Genomic DNA, 14238 nt, shown 5'->3' with positions numbered 1-14238 from the left:
TTTATTCATACTGACAAATTGGTTTCTTTTTAATAAGGAAACAGAACAATAACTCTATTTGAAAACCACCGCATCCCAGATCTTTGTTGTCTGTATGTGAAGGAATCATATATTTGAACCTTCAGTCGTAACCACTGAAACTCAGTGCTCAGCTCAGCAGGAGGCTTTTTCTTTGTTGGCTTTTTAACAGTCCTAAAACTTAGTGAAGTAATCATATTTTGTAAATAAAATATTACTGTCACCAGAAGCAAATGCAAAATTCTTTTAAGATGACCAATTTTATTATATCATGCCACTCTTCATAAACGTTTATGAAAAGCACAAGCATAGGTAGAGATAACCAAAAATGTAATTGCCTTTTTTCATTTTAATGAACTGTAATTTCCAAAATTGAAATGGTCAGGCAACTTAAATATCACTGAGCACAGAAGTACAAAGGCCCACAACCCTGTTTCCTAAAATATTTTCTCATACCCGCTCTGGGAACCCGATTGAGGTTTGTGTAGGTTTAGTTGTATCCAACTAGCCTGGACCATAGGATGTGACTAATTTCAGTCTGAGGACCCTGAATGGAAATCTGGAAAATGAGAAAATTATATAAAAATTAAAAGATGATCCATTAAATTTGGGCAAACATACAATTAACACAAAATTGGAGAATCATTGCTTTGTTAAGTTGAAGAAGTCATAGAGGGAGCTACATTTTTGAAAGCAAGCCAAGTTTTTGTTAATAGTGGGTATCAGTTCCACCAAAATAGACTCTCCATTTGGAGAACAGAGAAGAGCCAGGCATCATTAGTTGATAGGCATGCTTTTCTCAAACACAACTGCCAGCAGGGCTGCTGGTTGGCAGAGGATGTGGAATTCTCCCTCCGGAGGACATTGCCATTTAACTCAGAGAAATAGCCCTTTATCCTGTGACTTTAATGGGTTTTTCCTTCAATAGCTTTTTCAGAAGTGTAACCATTCAAGAGTGGATGCTCCTTGGAGTATATGGTATCACTCATATCCAGGCTCGGGTGGTTTCACATAGTAGAGGATTTACCTACAGTTCTCCAGGTGTTTGGTCCAGATATGCACTCGGAAAGTTTTGTTTTTGTTTGTGGTTTTCCGAATCTTCTCCAAGTGGGACTGGTTATCTCATAAGCACAGGTTTCCTCAGGAGACTCTCTTAGCCTGTTGTTTCTAGGTGGAGCATAATCATTTGTGATAATTCAGTGCCCCTTGGCACTTCCCAGTTCCATCCTGACAAGATCCACAGCCAGCAGGTTGTGCTGAGTGAAACAAGACCATCTTTAAGAAGCAGACCAGACAGCTTCTGAAATGTCAGCCCACCAGACAGGTCCTCTCTGCGCTAGAAAAGTGCGAGAGTGCGAGTTAGCCAGAATCTCTCTCTGGGAGGTCTGACTCAACAACGTGTCTCTGGGTACCTCTCCTTTCAACCTGGACTTCATTCTTAAAAGTCCAAGGCACTTCAAGGACGTGATTACAACGTATTATATGTGAGAACACTTTCACATATAAACTGTAAAGCAGTGGTCCCTTAAGAGGTGAAAATCCTAATACCAATAATAACACAATCGAATTGGTTCAGCTTTCTCTTCTGTTATATCATTGGTTTGCAAAGGGAAATTATGAGAATCTTTCCTAACCATGACAAACCTATTTTTACCTTTAAATATTGCTATTTTGTTTGAGTAAAAATGATGTCTAAGTGAAACATAAAGCCAGACTTGGATTTTGCCTCTTCAAACGAAGGTTGCATTTTTAACAAAACTATCACAACATTTATGTTACTTCCATCTTGTCTTGATACAAGAACAAAGTAACATTTGTAGTCCACAACTTAGGCCCTGTTGCATTCATAATAATCAACCACCTACCAAGGCCCTGGAAAGTGAATGGGATGCCACCTAAGCATCATATTGAGGTAGCATAAGTATTTTGTTAAAAGCTCCAAAAGGCATTTGGCAAACCCAACAAAGTGAGATGTGCCTAAACCTAGCATCCACCTGCTGTGCCAAAGATGAGAGTTATCCACGGGCTTTCACCATCTTGGCTGTGCTCGCCGTCTGGCCTGCACTGAAATTGTCCTGTGAGATGAGTCCCAGGAGCGTGCGGATGACCAAAGCCCTGATGAGCAGGCCACAAAGCCATGGTAGAACCTACAGGACCTAGACTGCATCACCCGCCACCCTCCAAATTTAACCTTCCACTCCCAAGAACCAGGAATTTAATCTACATACTACCTACAGAGGATCTCTAAGCAGCTCAGCCATCACTATCTATGCTAGTTATTCTTGTTTGTTTGCTTTCACTTTGAAATTGTTGGTGCTAGACAAGTGTGCACGCACACACATGCACACACACAAACTTACATGGAAGGCACTGTTGTCTTGCCAATGCTCTATCCCAGAATCCAAATGTTTCTGCCACTCTCACAATTCTGAGATTGACAGCCGAGCTTGGATTTGCCCCATTTGCCTGAGGAATCCTCAGTGATCTTTGTAGCTACCCAGACCTGACCCAGGCAAGCACTTCCTTTATATGTGTAGTCCTGTCGTGGTGAGGGCTGGAGGTAAAAAGAATTCTTCCCTAGGAGTCTCTGGCAAGCTCTGAGATAAACAATACGATTCTACCTGTAAACCTCCTGAAGAAAAGAGATTAGTCTCAGAAACCTAAAACCCTCCCATCTCCTTTGCAAACACCTGTTTTAGAGATGACTCCTCTTCACTAGCATCGCAGAGACAGCTTGCCCCTGTGTCTTTTGGCATCCACTCAGTGTCCCACCAGTCCTCTTTGCACTGAGACTGGCAGAATTCAAAATTCATTTGGTCCCCTGCCCTTCACCCCAGTGAGGCCAGGGCAGGACTGGGTTGTTCTGTGGTGCCTTGCTGGCCTGGTTCCATTACTTACCGGTTTTGTGACCATGAGCAAGCCAACTTTACTGAACTTCTGTTTCAATATCTTAATGTAACTGGAAAAAATACTAAGATAGGCTAATGGAAAATATTTTATATTATTGTAAATATATATTATATGAGTGTATATTCGTGTAAAGCTATTAAAGTATACATTTTAACATCCTCCCCCCTCCCTCCTGCTCTTCCCCTTACTTTGTCCTCTAGAATGTTCTTTTTTTGCATTACTGAAACTTTTTTTTTTAAGCTTGTTTAGGTACTAGAAGGAGAGGAGTACAGAAAGAAGCCAAGAAAATTTATTTATATAAGAAAAGGCAAGGAGCTAATTATAGAAGAATAGATCTGGAAGGTGGGAGGAGGAGGTGAGAATGGTGGGCTGGAGTTTTATGGGAGAGTCAGGAGGAGGGAAGAGGCAGAGAGAGAAGGAGAAGAGAGACAGAGCAACTGCCACAAGGTGTGGGACTTAGAAAAGACGGCTAAGAAGATTCTGAGGGGGTTTTACAGGGTGTTACAGTCTATCCTCCTTGACCTTTTCTTGTCAAGAGTCTTTGATACTTACCATATTTTTCAAGACTTTCATAGCATTTTTGTGTTTCTTTCTGATGCATCACCATGCTCAGACTTGCCCCAAGACAGCCCTGATTTATTTGGCTTACATGTAAAATAGGGACAGATTCACACCAAACTGCTATTGGTAGCTGGCACCCTAGTGGTGAGATAGAGTTGTTCCTTGTTTGAGTTTATTGGTTTTTGTTTTTTACTTTTTATACGTACTAATTTTTTTCTACAATGACCACATACCATTTGGACAATTGAAAATTATAATAAAAATTGGGGGCCTAGAATTTAAATTTACACCCTGGTTATGTAACACATGCGTACAATGAAGATGAAGTTGGAAATCTGACAGTTTTTGGCTAGATGTTACATATTGTTATTTGCGTAACTCTAACATCTCTCTCCCAAAGCAATCTAAACATTTTGAGGACATAGGTAACAAGAGAACCAAGCCTATAATTAATGGGGATTGAGTTTTGTGAACATATTCTTAAGGAGGACAAAATATTTGTGTTTGGAACAGTAGGTTAGAGACTGGTAGCTTACCACCTGTCCAGCAGGGGTCACAAATAGTCCTTTATTTAGTACCTGATAGAAGCTTTTACTGAAAAACACCACAAGGAAAAAACTAAATTTCTTATAAGGAAAGCAGTGTCATAGAGAGTGCCATTCTGGTTTTTAACAAAATAATAGTTCAGCAAAGATTTGTCAGATCCCTTTACCTAAAAGAGTCATTGATAATTATGCCTGTTTAAAAGCAAAATACTGTCTTGTTCATTCCTTAAAAAAAAGAATACTTGGTTTGTAATTGTACTAACCAAAGCTAGAGTAAACTTTAGAATCTATGTTAAAGGCTAAAGCCCAGTTGCCCATTTTGTGTTCTCTAATACAAAACATTTTTGGAATGAGATCAAATTGAATGAGTGAATGAGATACAGGCTAACCCATCATCCCTCAGGGGCTCAGAGGAGGCACCATAATGGCTTGGTCATCTGGTGACATTATATTTGTCAAGTATTTGTGTGCCCTGTGCTGCTGGTTAGACCTTGTACTAAGGGTTGTTCAATGATGTAACTGGTATCCACTTCCTGAAGGAGCTGGTATCGAGCCTCCCTAAGTCTGGCCCTTTATGGGTAAGTGTCCAGCTTCCCAGGTCAAAGTAGCTACTTGCCATGGGACAGCGATGCCACATCTCTTGAAGCAGGAGTTGTTCCCTACAACCTGGCCTGGAGCTGGATGTCACCTGGCTTGCTTCTACTCCCTCCGCCCACATTGTGGTGAACACTAGTAGCCTCTTGTATGGCCATGGGTCTTCCCACCATCCTCCTCCCATTCAAACTGACCTCTCACCACTCCCACACCAGCCTCCCTGCCCCACAGGCCTCCTGCAGGGATCCTCTAGGACTCTCTGCCCCATCATGTTGCCCTCATGTCAGTCAGTATGGCCTACCGTCCAGGGTACCTTATATCTTCCAAGCCCTCAGTGGAGCCCTGGCCCCTCTGGAATGAGTCTGATATCAGTCACTATGGACAGGGATAGCCCTCATGGCGTGTGCTCACATTGTCCCCGGACCTTTCTCTTCCTTTTCCTAACTCCTAGTGGCTGCTCTAAGTTTTCATTTGTGATAGCAAAAGCCTCCAGGCCTGGAAGCAGTGGGCCCCCCGGCAGATGTCACAAATGGTTCATAGTGTGTCTCTAGTGAGTCAAGTCAAGCCTGGAAAGGCTCAGTGAAAACAAGTGTGCCTTTCTTAATCTTTCTCAGAAGATCTGAATTGCCAAATTAGGACTGTCACTGACAATTTGGCCTCAAACAAGGCCCCCAAATCAGTCAGTTCGTAACAGGATCCAAATTATGAGTTAACGTTATCCAGGCAGACTTCATCTGGTATCGTTGGCCCTAATCAGCATTTTCCATAGGATGTAATAGGTGCTCAATATGTGTTTGTTATTGTCTTTATCAAATTTCTGGTAGGCATAAACAAATCTAATCAATCCAGTGTGGAAAAAAAAAAACTAGTCAAACTCTCTCCAAAGAGGAAAGTGTACCCTTGTCTCAAAGAAAGTAAACTAGAGAAAAAAGATACAGCTAAGAAAAAAAGTGTATTTCAACAAACCTCTTAGATTGGAGCCATGGCAAATAGTAGTAATTTGTCATCCCCAGAAGTGACCTACTCACACCCTACCTATGAATCACACTACAGGTGTGGTCAGCCATCAGGAAGCTCCTTCTGGTGGAGGGAGGATGGGCTAGGATCTCTACCGTCAATGATCTTCTAGGAACTAGAGGAGCCAAGACTAAAATTCTCCTGAAGTAGATGGCAAACTCCTCAAGGAAGAAAAGAACCCAGTGCTAACCCATGTTCTAGACTAGGAGTTCAGAGAGAGGAAGGTCAACATAAACTTGAGTGGTCAAGGAACACTTATAAAAAGGACGAGTTGGACGTCAGATTATGGGCAGAATCTAAACCGAGGGAGGAGCATCTGGAAAGAGAACAGGCAAATGACACAAAGAGACACCAAGGATGGGAGCCATTTGTCTGCTGCTGACCCCATTCAGCTGTTTGCTTTCTTTATTGACAACTTCCTCAGCCCCTGAAATTCTGTCTTCTCATCCTGATCTTGTTTATCTTTGTGCTGAATCATCTTTATTAGAGTAGCCATACAGCCCAGTGTGCCCAGAAAAGCAAAGTTTTCTCCTGTTGTCCCTGGCTCCCATCTGGTTAGCATCTCAAAAATTTTCTTCCTCAGATGATACATTATATTGTGATCCCTGACTCTGCCTGACCTCTGTAGAGAAGATGATAAGGCACAAGTCTACAGAACAAAATGCTTCCTGGACAGCATTTCTAGGAATCTGAAAATGCAAAGTACTCATTACTACAGAGGAAAAAATACAGAAGAGAGTAAGAGTCTTTCCTTTGTCTTGCGAATATTACTAGATGGGTTGAAATACACCAAATGGAAGCTCACAACATAAAAAGTTAAGAGACTCATCAACCAGGACCAAAATGAAAAGCAACAGCATAAAAGTTAAGTTAGTGAAACATAAAATGTGTTGATAGATGTAGGAGGAAATTAAACAGTGAAATAAATTAATGAATCCCAGTGTCAACTTGAAGAAGAACGGCAGGAAAAAAGTAAGGGCTTACCAGCCGTAATTCCTATAGAGATATGTGATTCAATGTAAATTTCACAGCATGCTTCAGGAACAGCAAAACAGGAATGAGCTAAGATAAGCTATGATGGCATTTATTCACACGGTTGAATGCGGACACATTGTCCTAACACAGGTGAGGCAAAATGATTGAAACCTCTGCTGCAGAGGTGCCTCCTTTATTTTCAGTGTAATAAACCTGATACTGTTAATAGCAAAGATGGAGGTAACTCACATGTGGGAGAAACAAAGAAAGCAGTCTAACCAGCTGAATCCTAAATCTCTTTCTCTTAGAACGATAGCAAAATTTAGATCCAGAAAATTAAGCCTAAATCTCCTTTTTATGACTGTTATTTGCCAAAAATATATTGGTGTTTTGTACTTAATTGGCATGTAACAGCTTCAGTCTCATCCGGCTGTCTGCTCAACATCTCCACTTGAACATCCCAGAAGCGACTTGAACTTCACACACCCCAGAGTAAACTCTACCTTTGCCCCTGCTCGTGCATCAGTCTTACCCATCCCTATCAGTGACTCTGCATCCTCACCAGGTGCTCAAGCCAGAAACCTGGGACTCATTCCTGACACCTCCCTTGGCCTGCCACATCCAGTCAATCACCAATTTCCTCAATTCTACTTCCAAAATGTAGCATGGACTCTCTCCATCTTCAGTGTTACCATGCACTTCTCTTGACCGGGAGACTGCAGCAACCTCGGACTCTGTCCCCTCCTGCCCAAATCCATTCACCACACAGAAGCCAGAGTGACATTTGAAAAATGTAAATCATGTTCCCTTACTGTCTATTCTTTTTTTTTTTAAATTATAGATTCACTGGAAGATGCAAAGAATGTACAGGCAGGTCCCAAACATCCTTCACCCAACTTCCCCTAATGTGAATCTTTCCATGACTTCTTATTGCCCTCGGGATAATATCCAAAATCTTCACTTGACCTCCAAAGCCCTTGGGATCTGCCACTGTCCCCACTGCTCACTGAGCTCCCCCACAGTGACCTTCTTATAGTTCTTCAACTGAGCAAGGATCTAGCCCCCTCAGGCCTTTGCCTCCAAACTGTTTTCCCTGCCTGGAGCCCTTTCTTCCCCACCCACTCCCATTTCTCTGATTCAATAACTCTTCTTTGTCCTTCAGGCATCAGCTTTGTTATCTCTTGCTTAGCAAGCCTTCCTTGACCACTCATTCCAAATGAGAGCCCCTTCGTATTCTGTTGCATAGCGCTGTAGCCTCTTCAGTCATAGCCCTTGTAATCTAGAATGTTTGTGTAAGTTTAACTTTTCTGACTCACCTCTAGACCCTAAGTACATTATGGCGAGGGCTTTGTCTATTTTGACTGTCACCCAGGCCGAGCCCAGTACCTGCACATAATAGGTGCTTCAGATTGAATTACAGAGCTGTCCACGTGTTAGTTCTGTTTCTATCGAGTAAGAAAGAAATTGGATCATCCTGGGACCCCTCTGAATTTCAGCCTCTTCCCTTTGTTCCTCCCCACTCCAATATCCATGAACTTATTCTGTGCTCAACCCAATTACAATAAGGGCACTTAATTTCCTCTTTGATTTCCCTTCAATAACAGATTGTGACTGGTAATTCATTTAGCATACATTGAAACCTGAATGTCTACTGATTATGTTCCCCAGCACCAAGCTTGTTATAATAAAGACAGAGAAAAGATGTCATCTCTTGAAGAGAACCTGGAAAATGATTATTTCTGGCAGAAATTTTGTTTTGTCTCATAGACTTGCATTTCAGAGTCACTCATGAATGAGTAATGAACTCAGGAAAGATCAATGAAGCATTCTCTTAACCCTCTCAACCTATTTTGCTGAGAACTGAATAAGAGGAAAGTTACGAGAGGAGATGATTTAGGAAGAGAAAAATATGGTTGCTGTAATGTACAACTCTTGAAAGAAGGAAATTGGGCAATTCATCTGTTTACTATGAGTAGTTTTTCAGGCTTCAATCATGAGTCACCTAAGTAATTTTTTTCTCTGCTATTTAATTCCAGTGTTTATTATTTTATTATTTTCTAACAGTAAAATAAAATAGTGTGCAAAAACCAAAGTATTTTTAAGAGAGGAGGCAGTAAAAAAAAATTTGGTGATCTTTGCTTTGGTATATGACATACAATTTTAATCTAATGCCATAAAGCTTTTTCTTCTCAAGGAATTATTTAAAATATTTAACGTATTCTTATCTCCTTTCTTGATGGATGATGAGTTGTCCTCTGTAAAGTTTTTAGTGATGTAGAATAACTACAAATTAAATAGCACAATCAAAATCAGACATTAAAAATAGTGGTGCAGGACCAGCCCGGTGGCATAGTGGCTAAGTTTGCACACTCTGCTTCAGCAGCCCGGGGTTCGCAAGCTCGGATCCCCGGCGCGGACCTGCACACTGCTCATCAAGCCGTGCTGTGGCGACATCCTGCATACAAAATAGAGGAAGGTGGGCACAGATGTTAGCTCAGCAACAATCCTCCTCAAGCAAAAAGAGGAAGGTTGGCAACAGATGTAAGAACAGGGCCAATCTTCCTCACCAAAAATAAAAAAAAAATAGTGGTGCCTGCAGTTGACGGTGCTCAGTACCACGCTGTTAAGTGTGAGGTGACATACTCCATGTGGACAGATTGAGGAGTGAGGATCACAGAAAGACGTTTCTTAGTGACTGGTGGGATGCCCGATGTCTAAGCCCAAAGGGACGCTTTGGTCCCAGCATCACATCCATCTACTAAAGGCAAGCAGCCCCTGCTCCAGGCTTCCAGCTCAGCTTATATTAGAGGACTTGGCCCACATCAGTCCTGTGAAGTTCTTCTCAACAGGTGCCACCACCTGGGTGCATCACTCCAGTGATGGTCGAGCAGCTGAGTTTCTTGTTTTTTGTTTGCTTTGTTTTGCTTTTGCTTTTTAAATCATTTTCTTGTGGGCTGCACATCAACAAGCACTGTATTTTCTTATCACGAAAGTCAGCAGGAAATATTTGGAGGCAGGAGAGAAAAGAGTCACTAGACTTTTTAAATATTGACAGCCACAACTAGGAGAAGATTCAGATGCCGTGTTGAACTTTTAGTCACATCTTCTATGATTTTTGTTATTCCAGAAGAGTCAGTCTCCAATGCCTCCTGCTGAGATGATGTTAAGAGACTGTACTAATAACATGCCATCTTTCCTTTGGGGAGTTCAAAATGCTTCTTGTATATTTAGCCCAACTGAGTCAGGAGTAGAGAGTTAAGTTCTTTTCAAGTATAGCTGCCAAAAATGAAAGCCATCTTGCTGAGTGATAAGAGAACCCTTAGGAGACACACCTGGGAACAATGATGGCTTCCCCATCACCTGCTGGGTGCTTTTTGTGAACATGCTCGTGGGCCAGCTCTCCAGGGTAGCACAGAGAAACGAGTGAGAAGAGACAGAAGGAAGTACCGGTCCTCTGATGTATCAGAATGGGCCTCCAGGTCTCCCTCAGGCTTCTTACCTTTTCCACTGCCTCGTTCTGCTCCCTCAGGTGTCCTCATCAAGAGAAAGCTCTGTAGATATTCTTCGTTCTTCTCTTGAACTAATTATGTGACACTGCAACGCCAGGACATTTGGGCCTTAATTCACTGGAATCCAGGGAAAAAGGAGGGGGCAGTGACCGCTTAGACTGTCCACAGTAGCCTGGACATTGAGTGACCGGCTCCCTCTTCATCCCATTCAGAGAAGGAAATGGTGGTTTGGAAACTGAGTTGTAGGTCAAGGGCCAGACTCAAGGTCCATAATATAAACGAATGGCAAAACTGCTCCCAGAATGTAGGACTCTCGATTCCCAGTTGAACAGATCTTATGTCTTTTCCCGAATCAGTGTGGTTATGTCACTTGTGGAAATCATCTAATTTCCTCTTATTAATTTATTTTCAATTCCTTTTGCCAGGCCCAGAAGCTAACGTTCCCTGTGTCATATCTTTCAGATCTGCCTTTCATTCCTACTTTGCTGCAGTGTTTCTCCAGAGACACTCTTGTCATTTTAAGGGGACACTTCTTCATTGTACAAGGGACCTTCCTGATCTTTGAAAGGCTGTAGCATCCCAGGCACTAAATGCCAGTAGTGATCCCCCTCATGAATGTAACGTGTGGAAACATCCCTACTCAATTCCAGACACCCATAGGGTTGAGTGTAAGGGGTGCCCCAGTTGAGAACCACTTGCTAGAGTGGATAGGCACTTGGACAGGGGCCTAGGTCCCAGTTGAGAACCCTTGCTGGCTTGGACAGACCCTTGCTCTACCTTCTAGTACAGTGCAACCAATGCCTCTTCTCCCCTGACCACATCCCTCCTTGTCTTTACAGTTTTGCTCAAATTTCAGTGGGAAGGATCCTCTAATGGAGTCATTCATTCAACGTTTCCTCAGCAGATATTTGCTGAGCGCCTGCTCACAGTTGCATGCACTGTTCAAGAGCTGCTGATCCACCAACCATTAGTTATCACTCATATCCGCACCTTCCTAACACTGTGCTACCTTCGTCTTTTGATTTAGCATGTTGTTTCAAAAGTGTCCTCAAGTCATCCCTGGACCTCTATTCTGATGTCCTACTTAGGGATTGAGCTTCTCCAAAACAATGACTACTTCTTCTGCTTTTGTTTTTCTCTCTCCTGGAGCCCAGTGCAATCGTCTTCACATAGTAGAAACTCAGTAAGTGTTAGGCTGACTGACTGACTGATCCAAGGACATGCAGTTGTCGCAAGGGTATATTTCATTTCTGTAATAGGGATCGTGGCTCTGATGTGTCATTTGTCTAATCTGAAGATTCTGTCTATCTTGTCTGCTATCTAAATGTGATGAAGAATAGCGTGGGAAACATTTTGGTGTCCCTGGGGAACAGTCAACTTGACATGTGCAGTGTTCCAGATGAGAATGGACATATGCTCTCCTTATTTCCTGGTCACCCTGAGTAAGCCTCGGTCCTAGAGGCCATGCTTTGATCCCCTCCCAATTGTGACTTCTGAGACAGAGAATAGAGTGTGCCCTCTGCTTCCCAAAGTGTCAGAGTGCTCAACAATGGAAGGCGTATGGACAAAAAATAGAATAGGCAGACAAGTGGAAAGTGAGTGGGAACCTGGGAGAATCTGATGGAGAAATGGAGGGCTTTTTCTTTTCGTTTTTGCATTATGCAAAATTTCAAACACATACAAAAGTGTCCAGAATAATATAATAATCCCCCATTGTGCTCATCACCGAGCTTCAACAGTTATCAACCCAAGGCCATCTTGTTTCATTTATATGCCCACCCACTCTCCCTTCCCTCCAACTGTATTATTTTAAAACAAATCTCAACGTCATATAATTGTATTCATAAATATCTCAATATGAATCTCTGACTCTTTAAAAATTGCCACTATATCATTACTATGCCTAAAACAAGTCAATAATCTCATAATATCGTCAAATTTCCAGTCAGTGTTCCAATTTCCAATTGTGGTGTCTTTTGCAATAAACCTGAAAACCGGGTCAAAAATTACACCTTCGTTGGGAAAGAAACTGCCAAGGAATCAAAACAGATCTTTTTTCTTACAGGAAAGTAGAATAAAGCAATGGTAAAAAGTGATTTCAGGAATTAAACATGAAATGGCTCTGATCTTTGCCGGGTCTCCTGAGACCCTCACCTGTAGAGTACCTCGCACACTCGGCCCCTGGTGGCAGGTGCACACTCCAGCGACTTCAGTTAACTCTTCGGGAACGTTCCTGTCATAACATGGCATGGCTCTCTACCATGTTGCTGGTAGTTTAATACTTGGCCACATGGCAAAAATGTATATGACACAGGTTTTTTAAAAAGTGTTGATTGAGCACATAATTTAAAAGTCAGAATATTAAATAAACATCTCTGTCCTTTCTTCCAGCAGGCAACCCAGAGAACTGCTCTCCACGCTCTGTCTGACAGGTACATTTTGTCATTTTTATGAACTATAAATTGCTTTATGAAACATTGAGCCCTATTTATTGTGGCGTATAATTCATAATCGGATTTTGTCCCTAAAGTATCTGTGAACTGGGATGTTAAACATTTTGCACGCTTGGATTTGTCATGCATGTGTGGAGTTTATTACTGCAAAAATCGCCTTGTTGTATTTCATAGAAAGTATGAAGAATCTCTTCTTGTGCAATGAAACAAGAGACAAGAAACTTAGAGGGAAAGGCCTGAATGGCACAGTAAATTCTGAACTTTGGAATTGGTTGAGACCTAAGCTCATTTTTCAGCAATAAGTACTTCATTTATTTTGAGATGTTTTCTTCTGACTTTCTCCATATCATTTCACTGGGAGCTATCTGTCTTTTGATGAGATTCTCTTAAAATACCTTATGCGTGTAACCCAATTTGTGGTCCTGAGTGCCTGACTTTTTACTCCTTGCTTTGGCTTGTTTTTTCTGACTTGTGTTATTGAATGAGATGTATGAACCTAACCTAGAAACACACTCAAGCTGTATTTCACATCCTGCTTTGCCTAAAAGGCTGTATGGAGATAGCTGAACAAGGATATATAATGTTACTTTCTAGAACAGACCAGACGTTTTGGTTTGGTTTTGATTTTTCGCATACTAAGGTTGGTGTGTGGGGGGTTTGTGTGTGTGTGTGTATTTTAAAGAACTGTCAGGAAGTAAAGTTGAAGCCCCATTCCTCTCCACAAGCGAGGTTCCTACAGTGTTAGAAACAGCTGGAGATGTTCCCCTCAGCTGGCTGGCGGGCCCGTCAGCATTGTCTAGCCAACCTTCACCACCATCCCTTCTTACCCAGTTCTTTTTTGTGAAATGAGCAATAATTGACTGTGTAAACTAGCTTAGTTCAGTGCTTCTCCAAGGTAAAACTTGTCACTTAGGCAAATTATCTGTGCGCATGGATGAAAAGCTTTTTCTCTATGGTGGCAGGCTGAGCCTGAGTATTTTTATTTCAGTTGGAAAGCCTTCCCCATGACAGCCACACAAGCCTATGTGCTCTAAGAGCCGCTGCCACGTGATCTTCTGGAATTGCCTCTGGGATTTTCACAAAAGCTGATAACTGTACTCCTTCTGAGTCTGTTAGTAGAAGGAGGAGAGACTGGGTCAAAATACATTTAAAATCTGACACATTAGTTTCTTTCCTATACATATTTCTTTTTTCCCTTTAACTTCTCAAGTAAGCGATTCCTTCAACAAAATGCATTGAGAAGCAAGGGAAAGCCCTCGGTTTACAATATTTTGTCATTGCCAGCAGTTATAAGGTTTCTTTTTGGGGTGATGAAAACATTGTAAAATTAGATTATGGTGATAGTTTCACAACCCAGTAAATATGCTAAATACCATTGAGTTGCACACTTTAAATGGGTGAACTTTATGGCATATAAATTATATTTCTATAAAGCTGTATATAGAGAGAAAAAAATGTCTTGATAAACTTTGGTAGAATGAATCAAAACCTATTTTAGGAAAATATGAACTCCCTTTGAAAACATGGTTGCAAAAACGAAGACAATCCATCAAAAACTAGGACTGGTACATTCTAAGTCTTCTTCCCAAGAGATACATGACTCTGTCCTGGGTAGAAATGTACATGGATTTTAATGATGAGCAATGCTATTCCCTT

The 14238-nt window shown here is 41.6% G+C and overlaps 1 protein-coding gene across 2 annotated transcripts in view; it reads left to right on the top strand.

Annotated features, from left to right (window-relative positions):
- The window catches only part of AFF3 (ALF transcription elongation factor 3), a 526894-nt gene that overhangs the window by 425723 nt on the left and 86933 nt on the right, over positions 1-14238 (top strand). For both annotated transcript variants that reach the window (XM_087426220.1, XM_087426221.1), the window contains one exon: positions 12521-12561. In XM_087426220.1, coding sequence (XP_087282346.1) covers positions 12521-12561 — 41 coding nt within the window. The remainder of the gene's footprint in view (positions 1-12520; positions 12562-14238) is intronic.

Source organism: Ceratotherium simum, chromosome 40 (assembly GCF_057802395.1).
Source record: "Ceratotherium simum simum isolate JZ-2026a chromosome 40, ASM5780239v1, whole genome shotgun sequence".
NCBI classification, from domain to species: domain Eukaryota; kingdom Metazoa; phylum Chordata; class Mammalia; order Perissodactyla; family Rhinocerotidae; genus Ceratotherium; species Ceratotherium simum.
Note: the sequence above shows the minus strand (reverse complement) of the source record. Positions and strands in the feature narration are given on the sequence as shown.